Source organism: Mytilus trossulus, chromosome 11, assembly GCF_036588685.1.
Source record: "Mytilus trossulus isolate FHL-02 chromosome 11, PNRI_Mtr1.1.1.hap1, whole genome shotgun sequence".
In the NCBI taxonomy this organism is placed as follows: Eukaryota; Metazoa; Mollusca; class Bivalvia; order Mytilida; family Mytilidae; genus Mytilus; species Mytilus trossulus.
The window spans coordinates 5737379-5757137 of NC_086383.1; the positions used below are offsets into that span (position 1 = coordinate 5737379).

Sequence of the window (19759 nt, forward strand, 5' to 3'; positions counted from 1 at the left end):
TTCAAACCTTTTTTGATTATTGGTATTAAATTTCTGTCATTTATTTAAATTTCTTCAGCCATGGATTTACTTTGAATTTGGTAAATGTAAACTGTTATTTTTGGAACACATTTCACCTATCAGAAATTCAAATGGCAATAAATTTAAACAATTTTTTATGCAATGCAAAAGCTGTGAACATGGGGTTTAGGGCAATTGACATATGCAAGTAGAAAAATTCACAACATAATTCATCTGTAAACAAAGTATAAAATATCTATATCTTCTAACCTTCTGAAATATACAGAAGCCAATAAATAAAGGCAGCAGTAGTATACCGCTGTTCAAAACTCATAAATCCATGGACAAAAAACAATATCGGGGTAACAAACTAAAACCGAGGGAAAAGGCATTAAATATAAGAGGAGAACAACGACACAACACTAAAATGTAACACACACAATAATTTAATATAATTCAGATGATACATGTATTAATGACAAAATGGGTTTTTAAAAATTAGATTTTCTTCATATGACATGTATGAGCTGCGTAGGATAGAAAACAACCTTATTCAAGTTCATGTATACATTTACATTTATATACAAAATGAAAGATGACTGTTGGCATGTTTTGTATAAAGTTCTTATATCCTGTATATTGTTTCAATTTTCAAACAGTTACAAACTTTGCATAAAGATTTTTGTCCACTTAAAAAGTAAACAAATGTACTGATAATCATTTGCTTAAGGTCGACTTCTACCAGACACAACTCACATACAGATATAAATAGTACTTCCTTTCTTTTATCAAATTAATGACCCTTTTGTGGTTTTTATTTTCCAAGTATTAAACAAAGAATTTTACAAATTAAAGGAAAAGGTATAACATTTTTATACCAGAACTATTCTTGAGAAAATGTTGATGTCTTTGTTATCTTTACAGCATCTGCACAACAGCTTAGTCTTAATAAAGCAGTAATGAGTTCTCTTCTATCCTCAGTTTTAAGAATGTCATACATCTTTGTATAATATATAATACCATTGTCTGTTTCATTTAATCCTTTCTCCATGTGAAGGAGGAAGTTACGGCTGAGTTTCAGGCAAGTCATCATCATCTAATAAGAAAAATATATAAATTATTGCAAAACAGTATACTGGTGACTTTTGGTATCACAGTCTTCATGGCAATGCCATTATATTTAAGTATAAGATAATAGACATAACAACATATTCAGCAATGTAAATCTAATTGTAAAAAGGGAGTAAATCCAAAATCTATTCACAATTTTGTTCTTATTTTAAAATTGAAAGAAAATTAACTAAAGACATGAAAGAAGGAATATACAATTGAAGTTAAAAAAAGCCATTATTCTTCATTTTATCTATAAAAAAATCCAGTCAAACAACATACTGTTTAATCGTCCCAAAACCCTGCTACAAAAAAGGCACCCCCATTTATATTGTAATATTCCTGATCTGAACACCTTAGTTAATAATATCTTTGGCTAGTTTGGGATAGTTAGAGGTACCATTTTCTGGAATGGCCCTTACTATTTTTCTGCGACCTTTGATGTTTTTCCAATTGAAAAAAAAAATGTTGTGGAACACATTTTACGTGTCAGAAAAAATATTTATAAAATAAAAAGGCCCAAACCAAGAAAATCTTTAAAAGATCACAATCTTTTTTCATGATATGATTATGCAACATATTCTTTAAATATATGTCATTTCTTCATAGAGAAAACCAGATGCTCCGCAGGGCGCAGCTTTATACTACCGCAGAGGTTGAACCCTGAACGGTTTGGGCAAGTATGGACACAACATTTAAGCTGGATTCAGCTCTAAATTTGTATTGTGATTAAATAGTTGACACAGCATAGGTTTCTGACACAGAATGAATGTAGTCTAATGAACTTAAAATTTTTGTTTTGCCCCTTTGAACAATTCACTATGCTGTTGGATAATAATCCTCTCAAAAAAATGTTTGAAGAAATTTTCTTTTTTTTACGAAATTTCAAATTAGAAAAATTGACCCCCTCCCCCAATTTTTTTTCACATCCCCCTTTATTCCAAAACCGATCTCAATTCAAATTTCTAATGGAGTTTGCAACAATAAATTACTCATTTAAATACATCATAAAATATTAAAATGTATAAAAAGTGCTTGTTATAACTGAAGGTGTAACACCACTAATTCAGGCTCGGCCAGAAAGCACATACCAGAAAGTAGTACATATTTAACACAAAATAGTTCCTACGCATGAGTGTAACTTTTAAAATATGTAGAATATTTAGGTATTTTTGGTATCAAATGAAAGCTGAAGGACTGGTGATCATTGTAGAACACTTTTGGACTTTTAGTTTTGAATATTAAAAGAACTGCACCAAATTTTAACCAGTTGCTTCGCAGGGCGCAGCATTATACGACCGCAGATGTAGAACCCTGAACAGATGGGACAAGTATGGACACAACTTTTAAGTTTGATACAGCTTTAAATGTGGATTGTGATTAAAAAGTTGACACAACATAGGTTTATGTCACATTATGATTTTGGACCCTTTGGACCTTAATGTAGACCAATTTGAAAACTGGACCAAAAATTAATAAATAGTTGACACAGCATAGGTTTCTGACACAGAATAAATGTATTCAAATGAACTTAAAATTTTTGTTTTCTCTTAGAGCAATTCACTATGCTGTTGAATATTAATCCTCTCAAAAAAATGTTTGAAGAAATTTTCTTTTTATTTATGAAATTTCAAATGAGAAAAATTGAACCCAATTTTTTAATCACATCCCCCTTTCCCTTATTCCAAAACTAATTTCAATTAAAATATTCTAATGGAGTTTGCAACAATTACTACTCATTTAAATACATCATAAAATATTACGATGTAAAAAACTGCTTGTTATCACTGAATGGTAAAGATTATTTAAATTTATCAGTTGGTAGTAAATAGTGAATATACATTGTATATTGTATATAACAAAGATTTAAGTTGATTCTGGACAAAGAAAGATAACTCCAATTAAAAAAAATTCTTGCAGATATTTCTTGCTTACTATACTGGACAAAGAAAGATAACTCTTAATTAAAAACAATTTGCTATTTCACAATATTGTGAAATTAGATATTTCTTGCCATTGCACAATACTGTGCAATTGAAAAGACTTGCTATTGCACAATACTTAATATAATAATTTTAGATCCTGATTTGGACCAACTTGAAAACTGGGCCCATAATCAAAAATCTAAGTACATGTTTAGATTCAGCATATCAAAGAGGCCCAAGAATTTAATTTTTGTTAAAATCAAACTTAGTTTAATTTTGGACCCTTTGCACTTTAATTTAGACCAATTTTAAAACTGGACCAAAAATTAAGAATCTACATACACAGTTAGATTTCGCATATCAAAGAATCCCAATTATTCAATTTTTGATGAAATCAAACAATGTTTAATTTTGGACCTCAATTTGGGCCAACTTGAAAACTGGGCCAATAATCAAAAATCTAAGTACATTTTTAGATTCAGCATATCAAAGAAACCCAAGGTTTCAATTTTTGTTCAAATCAAACTAAGTTTAATTTTGGACCCTTTGGACCTTAATGTAGACCAATTTGAAAACGGGACCAAAAATTAAGAATCTACATACACAGTTAGATTCGGCATATTAAAGAACCCCAATTATTCAATTTTGATGAAATCAAACAAAGTTTAATTTTGGACCCTTTGGGCCCCTTTTTCCTTAACTGTTGGAACCAAAACTCCCAAAATCAATACCAACCTTCCTTTTATAGTCATAAACCTTGTGTTTAAATTTCATAGATTTCTATTTACTTATTCTAACGCTATGGTGCGAAAACCAAGAAAAATTCTTATTTGGGTCCCTTTTTGGCCCCTAATTCCTAAACTGTTGGGACAGAAACTCCCAAAATCAATACCAACCTTCCTTTTGTGGTCATAAACCTTGTGTTTAAATTTCATTGATTTCTATATACTTTAACTAAAGTTATTGTGCGAAAACCAAGAATAATGCTTATTTGGGTCCTTTTTTGGCCCCTAATTCCTAAACTGTTGAAACCAAAACTCCCAAAATCAATCCCAACCTTTCTTTTGTGGTCATAAACCTTGTGTCAAAATTTCATAGATTTCTATTAACTTAAACTAAAGTTATAGTGCGAAAACCAAGAAAATGCTTATTTGGGCCCTTTTTGGCCCCTAATTCCTAAAATATTGGGACCAAAACTCCCAAAATCAATACCAGCCTTCCTTTTATGGTCATAAACCTTGTGTTAAAATTTCATAGATTTCTATTCACTTTTACTAAAGTTAGAGTGCGAAAACTAAAAGTATTCGGACGACGACGACGACGACGACGACGACGACGACGCCAACGTGATAGCAATATACGACGAAATTTTTTTTTAAAATTTGCGGTCGTATAAAAAGAGGGTACATTTTGTCTGTTTGTCAGATCTGAAGTACCTGTTTTGGTACATCTGAACTTCCGGGAACCAGTTCTTTCTTATATGCCATGCAAGGTATGTTGATTTTTTCAGTACAAGACACGATAAAGTGTTGCTTTGAAATGCAATGATTGCCACTTTATTTGAACTTAAAATAAAAGAGGTGTGCCTTTTTGAAACGGAGGAATTTAACATAGAAAGCAATGGGACCATGAATTAGTGGTGTACTTCCTATTACAGAGAATCACCAGAAATCCAATTTTTAGAAGTTGTACCTATTCCAATGAAAATAAGTCCAATATGATGTTAGTTATCATGTTTAATCATCTTTTTTTGGTCAACCAACCTGCTTATGGGAAATTTAAGCTCTTAAATTGGCATACTTAAGTATGTTAGCCTTTTATGGTCATACAACATGCATGCAGTCAGGAATTGACTCCAAGTTCTTATTTTTGCATTTTTTCTGATTGAAATCCATAAAACATGTATTTTATGACTTGTATAAGGAGCAGAAAAGCTCTTGGTCAAAATAATTTTCTGATTTTCAAGATTATTTTTTTTCTTATGGTAGCCTTTTACAATCTAGGCAAATGGTATATACTCATATAAGAATTCTAAAATCTCACTGTGCATGCAATTTTGAACCAGTTTAGCAAGTTATATAGCTGAGGTATATATGAATTGCTCTTATTTATCTATGTTTTCCCACAGAATTTATGGTTCATACAAAAAAAAGCCTTTTTTGAATTTCAAGAAAAAAGGGGGGATAATTTCTCATCTATGTCCTAAGTTTGGACTAATATATTTTTATTTAATGAAGAAATTCTGATAAAAATATGACTATTAGTAAGCGCATAGCTTTCCTAATAGAAATTAATAAATAAAACAATGATATTGAGAATAAAAAAAGTATATTGGTCACTGGTAATATACATATGCAGTTTTCTTTGAATAACCCATATGTTACTACCAGTCCAATTTGAGCTTTGAAGTAATAAAATAGTCTTTGGACTAAAGCTTTATATGTTTTTTATTGCTTGAAATAGATCATAGAATGAAAAAAAGTAATGCTCAAGTCAATATAGCAACTTTGGTTCTGTTATAGGTGAAACACCACTAATTCAGGCCCAGCCAGAAAGCACATACCAGAAAGTAGTACATATTTAACACAAAATAGTTCCTACGCATGAGTGTAACTTTGAAAACCGATCTCAATTCAAATTTCTAATGGAGTTTGCAACAATTAAATTACTCATTTAAATACATCATAAAATATTAAAATGTATAAAAAGTGCTTGTTATAACTGAAGGTGTAACACCACTAATTCAGGCTCGGCCAGAAAGCACATACCAGAAAGTAGTACATATTTAACACAAAATAGTTCCTACGCATGAGTGTAACTTTTAAAATATGTAGAATATTTAGGTATTTTTGGTATCAAATGAAAGCTGAAGGACTGGTGATTATTGTAGAACACTTTTGGACTTTTAGTTTTGAATATTAAAAGAACTGCACCAAATTTTAAAAAGAGGGTACATTTTGTCTGTTTGTCAGATCTGAAGTACCTGTTTTGGTACATCTGAACTTCCGGGAACCAGTTCTTTCTTATATGCCATGCAAGGTATGTTGATTTTTTCAGTACAAGACACGATAAAGTGTTGCTTTGAAATGCAATGATTGCCACTTTATTTGAACTTAAAATAAAAGAGGTGTGCCTTTTTAAAACGGAGGAATTTAACAAAGAAAGCAATGGGACCATGAATTAGTGGTGTACATCCTGAATGGTAAAGATTGTTTAACTACTATTCTGGAAAAAGAAAGATAACTCCAATTGAAATTTCTTGCTTTTGAACAATATTGTGCAATTAGAAATTTCTTGCTCTTGTGCAATACTGTGCAATTGAAAATACTTGCTATTGCACAATACTATGCAATTGAAGATTTCATGCTATTGTGCAATACTGTGCAATTGAAAATTTCTTGTTATTGCTGAGTACTGTGCAATTGAAAATTTCTTGCTATTGCACAATACTTAATATAATAATTTTGGATCCTAATTTGGACGAACTTGAAAACTGGGCCCACAATAAAAAATCTAAGTACATGTTTGGATTCAGCATATCAAAGAACCCCAAGAATTCATTTTTTGTTAAAATCAAACTAAGTTTAATTTTGGACCCTTTGGACTGTAATGTAGACCAATTTGAAAACGGGACCAAAAATTAAGAATCTACATACACAGTTAGATTCGGTATATCAAAGAACCCCAATTATTCAATTTTTGATGAAATCAAACAAAGTTTAAGTTTGGGTCCCTTATTCCTAAACTGTTGGGACCAAAACTCTCAAAATCAATACCAACATTTCTTTTATGGTCATAAACCTTCTGTTAAAATTTCATAGATTTCTTTATACTTATACTAAAGTTATGGTGCGAAAACCAAAAAAAAATGCTTATTTGGGCCTCTTTTTTGCCCCTAATTCCTAAACTGTTGGGACCTCAACTCCCAAAATCAATAACAACCTTTCTTTTGTGGTCATAAACCTTGTGTTTAAATTTCATTGATTTCTATTAACTTAAACTAAAGTTATTGTGCAAAAACCAAGAAAATGCTTATTTGGGCCCCTTTTGGTCCCTAACTCCTAAAATGTTGGGATCAAAACTCCCAAAATCCATCCCAATCTTCCTTTTGTGGTCATAAACTGTTTGTTTAAAATTTCATAGATTTCTATTAACTTAAACTAAAGTTATTGTGCAAAAACCAAGAAAATGCTTATTTCGGCCCCTTTTGGCCCCTAACTCCTAAAATGTTGGGATCAAAACTCCCAAAATCTATCCCAACCTTCCTTTTGTGGTCATAAACCTTGTGTTTAAATTTCATAGATTTCTATTAACTTTTACTTAAGTAAGAGTGCGAAAACTAAAAGTATTCAGACGACGACAACGACAATGACGACGACGACGCAGCCAACATGATAGCAATATACGATGAAATTTTTTTCAATTTTTGTAGTCGTATAATAATATTCATGTTTTACAGTCATTTCTTAAATGATAAAAGTTCTGTAAAAAGTGAATTACTGCCATGACTTCATCAAATAACACCAAAAGAGAAAGTGGGTTAATGTGAAAGTTGTCCATACATCTACTAATACAAGATATACATTTAATATGCTACCTCAATAATAGGATACAGATTTCTGTTGGTTCATGTCAACTTCAATGTATCCACTAAATATAAAAAAAATATTTGTTAATGGTACCTTTGTTTCTGTAAACATTATTCCAATACTGGCCTTGGAAAATAAAAACAATGAATGTTTAGTTTCCAGTAACAGTTGTCCTGCATGTTGAGCTGAACCATTGATTTCATATGGCAGTATTAATGGTTCTTTTGTTATTGCGTCGGTTTCCAGTAAGTCTTTGTTCACTTCTGAATTGTCACTTGAAGCTTCTGAATATCTGGTTTCTCTTCTTTTTTTATGAACTTTGGAATGATTGTGTTTTTTAACCTGTAAAACATACAATATCTTCTACCAGTGTTTGACAGGTTTATAAATTAGGCTGTCTTTTCTCAATTGATTTTTTTTCATTGTTGAAGGCCATATGGTTGTCTTAAATTGTTTACATTTAATTTATTTGAACTTTGGTGGATAGTTATCTCATTGGCAATCATACAACATCTCCTTATATTTATCATGTTTATATTCTAGGTAATTCTTCATGTTATCTCATGCAGATTCTCATTGACAAGGCCATACAGAGGGACTAAAAATCTGTATCTAAAGCAAAGTAGGTTTGCATTCTGACATGTCTTTAAATGCTTCTTTCTTTGTCATTCTTTGAATGTTTTATCACCATGCATCATGGTGTATGGTGTATGGTGTAATACACTTATCTGATGTCAAATGTTATAACACAGCAACTCTTTTCACAAAAAAAATGTTACAATTAAAATTGATCGTAAGTTTTACTGAAATGTGTATGACTTAAAAGTACTTTCACTCATAAGATTTTTTGTGAAAAGAGTCACAGGTTTGCAAATCTAATTGTTATGACAAATCCTCCTGTATTTCAAAAAACATCACACGATATTAGGGATTCTACTTATTACCAGAACTGTAAGCAGCAACCTCCTGGTGCTGGAGTTTCTCACTACATTGGCTATACCTACCCAACCCTTACCCATTATCTTGAATAAATTACCTCTGCCACACATAATGTAGATGCCCCACTAAAATTCTCTAATTTGTGTGCTGTCTCAAATGGTGAATTGTCAATCTCAAAAACGAGGTCAGGCTTGGAATTCACCTCCTGTCCATGAATCTTACATCTTCTTTTCATATAAACGTTACTGAAATAAAAATTATTGAAATTTTATCACACTTGATGATTAAATTCAAAACACTGCAGGGTATAATTTTTTTCCATTTATTTATAAACCATAAACTTGTAAAACAAAGCTTTACTTACAATTTCATGAATTTCAATGTTAACCCTTCAAAAATGTTCACAGAAATCAATTTTTGACACAAAAATTCATTTTGGAGTAGATTTTTATAGAGGATTTTAACAATGGCAGAACATATATCAGATTCCTGCACCTTGCAAAATTTATGTAATTTCTTGACAAGTGTAACAATATTTTTAGCCTTGAATATCTGAGCATATATTACATCCATAAATTTCTTGAAATGTTCATAAGACCGTAAGTATGTTAGTTTTCTCGTATGAATTGTTTTACATTGCCATGTCAGGGCCTTTTATCATGTTTATAGCTGACTATGCTGTATGGGCTTTGCTCATTGTTGAAGTCCGTGCGGTGACCTATAGTTGATAATGTCTGTGTCATTTTGGTCTCTTGTGGACAGTTGTCTCTTTGGCAATCATACCACATCTTCTTTTTTATATGGATAGAATGTAAGAATGTTTTGATCAATGCAATATATTTTGTGTATTAATAAAGGTAGTGATAAGGTTTGGAAGATTTAGATATAAAGTCAGTCCCATAAGGTTTTGATTGTATTAAGATTGCATGCAATCTTTACCTAAAAATTGTTGATGCACTGACGGATGGCAAAAGTAAATGCCATATGACTCCTACATGGTCAATAAAATTCTTCCCTATCTTTCATAAACTCTGCACTGTATAATTCATATACTTCTAGATTCTTTGATCATCTCAACAAGATTGATATTTTTCTTGAGTGGGTCTGTGTTTATTTTTGTGATTACCAATTTTCATTTTTCATGATTTAAGGAAATCTTACATGTCTTACATGTTCGTGGATATTTAATTTCGTGGTTTTGCCAAAGTCTGCATCCAAGCCTATAGAAAATTTGTTATTCATTGAACATTTGATTTTGTGGTGCGCCTGTAACTACGAAATCCATAAAAATTAGTATCCAACGAATAATAATGAAACAACAGTATATATCTTCCATACCTTCCAAATAACTGACACATCTTGCAGAAGGACTCTAAAATGGTCAGGAAGGATGCTTTATAACTATTCAGGGCATAGGCCCTACTGACGACAAGTTTCTTTAAGGCTGCTAGAAATTCAATTCCATATGTTCTAACCTGTTCAAATGACCTGAAAAATAAATACAAATTGTTTTTCATTTGACATTATAAAATAATAAATAGAAGTTGAGCTCATTATCAATGATACAAATGTCCATCTAGTTTGTAATTCACAGGCCTAAAATGAAATTATCAACATTACTGATAACATTTATTAATTCATTCATACATTTTACTGTTACATGTAAATTAACAATCATGTACATGTCTGGTCTGTGTTAGATAATAGGAATCAAGCTTAAACATGTCAAATTATGGAAGTACATGTACATACACCATTTTGTACACATGCATGTATATCAATGATATTTTTCTTCATTTTTACATACATGTAGATTAGGCTGTTGGTTCTCCAATTGATAGGTTTTATACTAGTCATGCTAGTTGTTTGTTGGGGCCCTTTATAGTGGGCAGAAAATGGTTATTTTCGCACAACTTTATTTGCCATTTTTATTTGACATGCAGCTGTGAAAAAGGTTTGTTATTCACCATTTTTCATGAAATGGGTAAAAGATCAAAGTGCAAGACATTTTTAATTGTTCGTTCATCATGAAATGGCAACTTTTTATTGTGTTTTCTCATACAGATACCCCCCTTTACGCCCCTCTGTATAGCTTGCTATTCAGTGTGAGCCTAGGCTTCATTAAACAAATGTTTTAAAGACTGTAATTTTATTTCAATGGTTTACTTTCACAAATTATGACATGGATTAAGGGTTGTCTCATTGGTACTCATACCACATCTTCTCATATTCAAATACCCAAAACTGTTAAAAAAATTGTGAAAAAGAAGTAAAATTATTGGGTGTAACAATTGATTATATCAACTTGAGTTTGATGCCCATATTTCCAACATTTGTAAAAAGGTATCAAGACAATTAAATGTACTTAAGGTGGTATGGGAGTCTAAAACTAGAGGCTCTAAAGAGCCTGTGTCGCTCACCTTGGTATATGTGAATTAAACAACGGAAGCAGACAGTTCATGACAAAATTGTGTTTAGGTGATTTTGATGTGTTTGTACATCTTACTTTACTAAACATTCTTGCTGCTTACAATCATCTCTATCTATAATGAACTTGTCCGTGTAGTTTCAGTGGAAAATGTTAGTAAAAATTCACAAATTTTATGAAAATTGTTAAAAATTGATTATAAAGGAGGATAACTTCATAGGGGGTCAATTGACCATTTTGGTCATTTTGACCTATTTTTTAGTCTTAAATTGCTGTATATTATTGCTGTTTACAGTTTATCTCTATCTATAATAATATTCAAGATAATAACCCAAAACAGCAAAATTTCCTTAAAATTACCAATTTAGGGGCAGCAACCTTACAACCAGTTGACCCATTCAACTTAAAATTTCAGGGCAGATAGATTTTGACCAGATAAACAATTTTGCCCCTTGTCAGATTTGCTCTAAATGCTTTGGTTTTTGAGTTATAAGCCAAAAACTGCATTTTACCCCTATGTTCTATTTTTAGCCATGGCAGCCATCTTGGTTGGTTGGCCGGGTAAAAAAACACAAATTTTAAACTAGATACATCAATGTTGATTGTCGCTGATTTTTGTTTAATTTGGCCCAGTAGTTTCAGAGGAGAAGATTTTTGTAAAAGATATGGAAATTTACGAAAAAAGGTTAAAAATTGACTATAAAGGGCAATAACTCCTAAAGGGGTCAACTGACCAATTTGGTCATGTTGACTTATTTGTAAATCTTACTTTGCTGAACATTATTGCTGTTTACAGTCTATCTCCATCTATAATAATATTCAAGATAATGACCAAAAACAGTAAAATTTCCTTAAAATTACCAATTCAGGGGCAGCAACCCAACAACGGGTTGTCTGATTCATCTGAAAATTTCAGGGCAGATAGATCTTCACCTGATAAACAATTTTACCCCATGTCAGATTTGCTCTAAATGCTTTGGTTTTTGAGTTATAAGCCAAAAACTGCATTTTACCCCTATGTTCTATTTATAGCCATGGCGGCCATCTTGGTTTGTTGGCCGGGTAAAAAAACACAAATTTTAAACTAGATACATTAATGATGATTGTGGCCAAGTTTGGTTAAATTTGGCCCAGTAGTTTCAGAGGAGAAGATTTTTGTAAAAGTTAACGCCGGACGCAGGACGACGACGGACGACGACGACGGACGACGACAGACGCCGGACGCAAAGTGATGAGAAAAGCTCACTTGGCCCTTCGGGCCAGGTGAGCTAATAAAAATGATAGAATTTGTTCATACTTTGTCAAAATGTAGTATCTATTGATACATGTTAAAAAATATTATAAAAATGATAGGTCACCGGGCATTTTCTCAAGCTACAGGTTGTGACAAAATGACAAATTTTGTATGCATTATGCAGGAAAAAACTACATTTTGTGAATAGAAACTAAACAAAATGATAGAATTGTAAAATAAATTAGGAAAAGATTGCTTTCAGACAATGCTTTGAGACTATAAAAAAAAAAGATAGGGTCACCGTACCTTTTTTCCGACTAAAAGACAAATTAGGAAATTTCATGTAGAGTCCTTCAGAAAATGCACTGTTTAAGAGTTATCTCCCCTGAAATCGCCAATTTGAAAATATTCAAAAGCGACCAAAAATAATCTACACTTGCAAATATATATCAATATTTATAAGTGATATTCTATAAATTGGTTCTTTTAAATGAAAATTCACATTAAATATCTGCATTCCTGCATCAAATTTTGCTAATTTAATAGAAAAGATGGACCTTAGATTCTCTGTTTTTTACAATCCAAGATGGCGAAAGACACCCATACCACCTTAAACATGTTAAACGTATTGGTAAACATTTAACAAATTTAGGTAGACTTACTATATATATTATAAATTCATTTATAATGTCAAGTTTTAATTATTGTCCTGTATTATGGCACCTCTGTGGTGATTGGAACCCCAGAAAAATAGAAAAAATACAGGAGTACCTATCAACAACTATTAATTAAATCAAAATTACCAAGCTTAGAAACTAGAAGAATTAGAATGATAGCAATCCAGGTAAATGTATACAAAAGAATTAATAAACAATGTCCATTATATCTACATGAACTTATTTAGATCAAAAAGTGTAATAACTTTTTTAGAAATAAGAACATAGCAGATGTTCCCAGGGTAAGGACAACTACCCATGGGCTACACTCATTTAGATATGCAGGAGCCAAACTCTGGAACAAACTGCCAAATAAAATGAGGGAAGAAATGCTGTTGTGTCAGTTTAAAAGTTTGGTTGGTAATTGGGAGGGCAGTTCATGTCAGTGTTCCTCCTGCAGATCTCAATGAGCTGTAGATCAGTTTATTTATTTATCTTGTATACTCTGGCTTTTATATCATTTATATCATTTGGCATAATCTTTTTATTTGTGTTCACAAGTAAATTTTTGTAAAAATTAAGGGGAGATTATTCAAACAATATTTATTTACTTATATGTATTTCCTCTACCAGGAATACAGCTGGGCGTTTAGCGGTATCGGTTTGGATTTCAAGTATGTCCTCTCTGGTTTCCAGTTTGTTGTCTAGGCATTTGTGCGGCATCCGGAGTGACCTTATCCTTTATTTTGTATTTAATGTTTTTTTATATTGTGCATTTTTTATATTTTTGAGGATGAGCGAGTCAGGTGAGTGGGTGTGTTCGTATGCTTTATTACATTGTACTTATTGTTTTGGGGAAGGTTAACTTCCTGGTAGTAAGACCCGTCACGGCCAGGCTTGGACACTGGATAGGCAAATGCTCACATTATTAAATCTGTACCAATACAGTTAGTCTGAGATTACTCTGACGTCTGAACGGCTGTTTTGCCTTGCAAGACCTCATAATTATTTGGACTACCAAAAGTGGAAATATGTTTATAAATTTGACATTTATTTATATAAATGTAAACCTTGGTGTTTCTCCAGAAGAATTTCGCAGAAGTTGTTGTAAGTCTGAGAATTTATCATACACATCTTTGAAGTCAAGATCAATATCATCAAATGTCATGTCGAAATCAAGTTTCTTCTCAATATACGTAGAAGTATTTTCCAATTCCTCCGACAAGGGAGGAACATTCACTAAATCTAGTAACTCATTAGGACTGTTTATTATGGTTTGGTCCCAACTTATGTTAAGTTCACGAAGAGTAGTATCAGTCCATTCATTCGTGTCATGAGCTATACATTTCTGGCTTGAATTAAAAGATTCGTTTGTCCATTCATCTTCTGAATCGTCTGGATTTTCTCTTCGTATCCTTTTGCGTATGGAGGCTGACATTTTGTTTTTTGTGACGACTTAGTTATTTTCGTACCCAAATCGTCTCGTCCCTTCTGTATTTTGTTAAATTTTTCCACGCGTTTGTGCACATCGTGACATGTGAGTGTCGTTTAAACACTTCTATTAAAAAGGCTTATAAAGGGAATAACAAGCGACTGACAAAGCCAGATTATTAAATGTCGAATAAAGAAAAAATTGACACAAAAAATAAAGAATAGAGAGTAATGGCAAAAACAAATAAAGAATTAAATAGAGAAAAATGGCAAATAAAAAATAACGAATATAGAAATAAAGGACTCCACTATAACACACGGCATGGGTTCCGCGTATCCAAGGTACCAATTCTAACAGAATCGTGAATATTATTTTATACTGAAGGTAACATACTTTCATAAGTTTATTCACTTGTTTACTGCATATCCTAGATGTTTTGTTCGTAACTTTCATATTTATTTGTTAGGACAGTCATCTTGAAATGTGCATAAGCTGCTCAAATAGGATAGGGTTGATGCAATAAATCCAGACAACATGACTCAAATAAAGAGCCACAAAACAAAGATGTATTGATCACTATTAAAAGCTGGTAATAGTATACTAAAATATATTATGTCCAAGCTCGTGTCCAAGATTTAAATTTAATTGTATCAAAGCTTATTGATTACAGTTATAATTATACTAGTACACTGATTTTAAACTTTGCCAATTTAGCACCGTCATAAAAGACCTCTGTAATTTGAACTTTAATTGATATGCTAATAGAAACACGCATGTTTTATTCATATACCATGTATACATGATACTGTTATTAACTCCTCTGTTCCTACATCCTTTCGATACTAATAACATAACCTTGCACAAAGCCATGGGATATTTCCTCATACTGCCTGCTGGTGATGTCTTTCCTCTAAATTTATTGGATGTGTACTTGGTGAAGATTTATTTCCCCGAGGGTATCACAAGCCCAGTAGTCAGTAGTCAGCACTTTTTGTGCTGACAGTCACATGAATTGTCATTGATATGGTTATATTTACAAATTTACTGTTTACCAATTTTTTTGAATTTTTTGAAATACCAGTAAGGCTTTTCTACATCAGGCATAGATTACCTTAGCTGTATTTGGCAAAACTTTAGGAATTTTGGTTCCCAATGCTCTTCAACTTTGTACTCTTTTTGGCCTTTTTAACTTTTTTGAATTCGAGCGTCACTGATGAGTCTTATGTAGACAAAACGTGCGTCTGGCGTATATACATGTACTAAATCTAGTCCTGGTATCTATGATGAGTTATTTGGTATAGTCATGTATGTGTAAGTCTTGAAAATCATGATTTAGTTATTAGTAGTACATTGTAGTAGCTGCATGGCTTTGAACTATGAGTTCCGACTCTAGATCGACACTTGGTTTATATTGTCTGTTTGTTATCATGTGAGCCTCCTGGTGTCGTTTGTGTTAATTGTGCTTACGTGGCTGTTTTTATAGTGATTTTTCTATTACCAGACTCAACATTTTATAATAATTTGATTATCTTGTTTTATTTAAATGGTAATGAATATATGATTAAATTGGCAAACAATTAGCGATTACATGATAAGTTGGACACCCCCATCAGGGATCTTGTTTTTGTCTATGCTTCGTGTCGGCCCGAAGAGTCAATCCTTTCCAACTGAACAACAGGCTGTGTTTGGCGTATTGTGTTGCTACATTTACACCGGCCATTGTTCCAGCTGGTTAAGGGATCGAGAGTTGAGCGCACACAAACATTTTTAGCGCTACCACATTATGTGTGTGTCCCAAGTAAGAAGCTTGTATTTCAGTGGATACGTTGTAAGTAGCTGTCTGTCATATTTTGTATTAATTTTTTTTATTGGTTTATCACAATCAAACATTTTTTTTCCAATTTGCCACATGTCTGGGCCTGTTATACATGACAATACGATATGAGTTCTATCCATATATTGTTGAGGCATGTGCACTGACCTATAGCTGCTTACATCCACGGAATTTTATCTCAATTAGATAGCTGTCTCATTGGGAATCACATACCACTCATTTATCGGTAGTTTCCCCTGCAATTGCAAAAACTAGGGACTAAAAAGTAGAAAAAACTTGTAGGGTCCGTGTTCTTGTTTTGATATTGAAGCCATTGAATAGTTGGCTGGAAATAATTTTTATACATTTAACAATAGTTCCCTTTTTTTAGTTTTCCCTCTAAACTATCTGATAATGCTGGCATCAGATACCGGTAAATGCCATAAAATGTAGTCAATATGAGGATTTGGAGATTTGGCGATTAAATCAAGTACTAGTGGTTGAAATATGTTGTATCGTAAGGTAACATCAAAGCTATATAGTAATTAGAAATGGTCATGATTCGTCTGTTTAAATGGCGATTCATATTAGTTGGTATCCGTGTACTTTGAAAGCTCTGTAATTTGTTTTCCTATCAGATAAGGAATTTATTTTTAATGACATATTTATTTTTTTCATTATTTTAGAAATGTTCTTGCTTTGAATCTAAAATTGGATTCACATACATCCGTGTTCATTATCTTTTCAAAAGATACTTTGAGTTATTATACATGTTATATGTAAAAATATTTGATTAAAACAGTATTCGTCTATATTTCAAAATGTAAGAATTTAATAAACACGTGTCCATAATATAATACCAATGTTCAAAACGTCCAGAGAAATAAACACATTTTTGTAATGCAATATCAATGTTTGAGACACCATTCATCTACTTGTATTGAAAAAATTAAAGACCATTCCAAAGAAGCAATCAAAATACAAAAGTCGACATTCCTCCTATCTCCCAAAAGTTTCAACATGAAACTGTAGATAATCACAAATCAACAACTTTTATACGTTTAAATTTAAACATATATATTTGGAAACCATTTGGGTACATTTAATAAATAATATTTGTCTACGCTTCGTGCAGACCAGAAGAGTCAATCCTTTCCATATGTGTTCGTTTATTCTTTGTACACAAATAAGGCCATTAGTTTTTTGTTTGAATTGATTAGCATTGTCATTTTGGTGCCTTTTATAGCTGATGATGCGGTATGGGCTTTGCTACTTGTCCAATACCGTACGGTGACTTATAGTCGTTAATTTCTGTGTCATTTGGTCTCTTGAGGAAAGTTGTCTCATAAGCAATCCTACCACATCTCTTTTGTATATTATATAAACAACATACATCTAGGTTACTGAACTATATCTAAAAAGGACATTTGAGAAAGAAACTGCCACAGAGATATTTTATTGAACCTATATGCTGAGAGTACCATGAGATGCGCACGCAGATCGAAGAGGTCACTAGCGTATTTGGTCGTATGAGGTCAAGTCATGGAATTTATCCCTCTAATGTTTATTTGAAAATAATGGATATCTTAATTGTTTTGAACTGGAATTTAATATAATTGTGACATTTGGAATACAAACTTTACGATTTGATATAGTTTTTGGATGGATTAATATTCTTACGATGTAGTTGGTGATGGATAATTTGTCACGTTGTCAGCAAACAATTGTTAATGAATTGCAGACGAAAAGACCGGTCCAAAAATTAATCCTGGTTAGCCTCATACATGAACCAGGGACTGAGGACACGAGTCAATGAGGAAAATACAAAGACCTCACAAAGAAATATGATAAGCCTGCCAATGTGAGTAGTCTAAAAGTTCCACGAGTCAACATAGGTGAGGATTTTAAATGCAATTAAATTGCAATTTAATAAAATTATATTTTTTGAAAAATCAAGTGTGCAAATCAATTTATTATAAATAATATAGTTTTATAAATGATTAAAAACTCGCAATAATATGTGAAATGTGTACACGTATGAATATTGTGTAAAAATCATTTACATACACACTATATTTTTTTTAGTGAATATGTTTACTAAATTTATATTATAATTGTAGGTATTTGGAAACAAATGTCACTAAGAAATAAAGATGTGGATATAAAATTACAACGATTACAGAATCTCTTGTCTAAAACAGCGTGTCCATTGATGTATATGATGGATATGTTTGTGGAAAAATCTTCAAAGAAAGAAAGAATGTCCAGAGAGGAACTGCAAGCATATGCAGTCACGTGCAGAGATACGTACCAGCTATTTCAAGCTTGTTATAGTGAAATAACCTTCAGGCGAAGGAGTTTCATCAAAGACGACATTCAACCCCAGTATAAAGGTCTATGTGATGAAACCACACCAGTCACTGACATGCTGTTTGGGGATGATATTAAGGAAAAAATCAAAGAACTAGATGCAGAGCATAGTGTGTGCAAAAAAGTTGGGAAGGACCATAATTATACATATGATAATCCCAAGAACTCATATCAGTCTTCTAACAGGGGACGTAGCCATCATGGCCATGGAGGGCGTGTATTTCCTCATAAGTTTGGGAAAAGGAAACGCCAAATTGATGGAGGAAAACCAATCAAAAGAACGAGAAAATATGACGATGATGTTTTTTTAGACCGCAGCAAGACCTTCAACAAGAAGAAAAACAAAGACAAAAAGTAGATCATGTTATTTCTGAAAGTGGTGTAAGTACAAATGATCACTTGATTGATTAAACTGCATTAAAACTTCAAAATCTTCCTAATAATTTTATTGGGGGGAAAATTTCAAAGTTTTTTCATCGATGGAAGGAATTAACATCAGACTATTGGATTTTAAATATTATTAAAGGTTATCAGTTAGAATTTGAAAACATTCCTACACAGCTTATTATGCCATACCTACTTGTATCCAGCAGTGAAGATAATGAATATGTACAAACAGAAATAGATAAGTTTATTTCAAAAACAATTATTCAACCTGTTACTCCAATTAAGGATCAGTATGTTTCAAATATTTTTGTGAGACCCAAAAAAGATGGTACTTATCGAGTAATTTTAAATTTAAAGCAGTTAAACCTTGATATTGAACAAATATTACACAAGATTGCTGGTTTGGTTCTGTTGATTTAAAAGATGCATATTATTCTGTTAGCATCAATGAAAAAGATAGGAAATATCTTAGATTTTATTGGAATGACGTTCTGTATAAATACATTTGTTTGCCAAATGGATTAACAACAGCACCGCGAATTTTCACAAAAATTTTAAAAGTTGTATTTTCCAAACTGAGAAATAAAGGACATTGCAACACACCATATATTGATGATAGTTTAATTGTGAGCAAGACCTTTTCTGGATGTCAAAGTAATATAATTGACACAGTACAATTATTAGATCATCTTGGGTTTACCATACACCCAGATAAATCTGTACTTCAACCTACTCAAATTATTGTATTTTTGGGTTTTGTAATTAATTCAATTACAATGTTTATTAGAGTAACAACAGAAAATGCAGACAATATAATTAAATTATGTAGTCGGTTAATTCTCAAGAAAGAGATTACGATAAGAGAGTTTGCACAAG

At 32.0% G+C, this 19759-nt stretch overlaps 1 protein-coding gene and 1 pseudogene across 1 annotated transcript; one reads left to right on the forward strand and one right to left on the reverse strand.

The window, feature by feature from the left end:
* Nucleotides 1-486: 486 nt before the first annotated feature.
* LOC134691682 (uncharacterized) lies at nt 487-14323 on the reverse strand. Its single transcript, XM_063552243.1, has 5 exons — nt 13952-14323; nt 9902-10051; nt 8661-8808; nt 7718-7966; nt 487-1096 (listed from the first exon to the last, which is right to left on the reverse strand). The coding sequence occupies exons 1-5, from the start codon at nt 14317-14319 to the stop codon at nt 884-886; spliced, it is 1128 nt and encodes a 375-aa protein (XP_063408313.1). The 5' UTR covers nt 14320-14323; the 3' UTR covers nt 487-883.
* A 2217-nt stretch (nt 14324-16540) lies between these two features.
* On the forward strand, nt 16541-18854 carry LOC134691606 (uncharacterized; annotated as a pseudogene).
* Nucleotides 18855-19759: the final 905 nt, after the last annotated feature.

What these genes read in the sequence shown, in the direction of transcription:
- LOC134691682 (XM_063552243.1), bottom strand. Translation starts at nt 14,319, where the DNA reads ATGTCAGCCTCCATACGCAAAAGGATACGAAGAGAAAATCCAGACGAT. An exon ending in TCTTCTGGAGAAACACCAAG is followed by an intron (nt 10,052 to 13,951) that starts GTTTACATTTAT and finishes TTTATTTTTCAG; the next exon opens with GTCATTTGAACAGGTTAGAA. An exon ending in TAATGTTTACAGAAACAAAG is followed by an intron (nt 1,097 to 7,717) that starts GTACCATTAACA and finishes TTTTCTTATTAG; the next exon opens with ATGATGATGACTTGCCTGAA.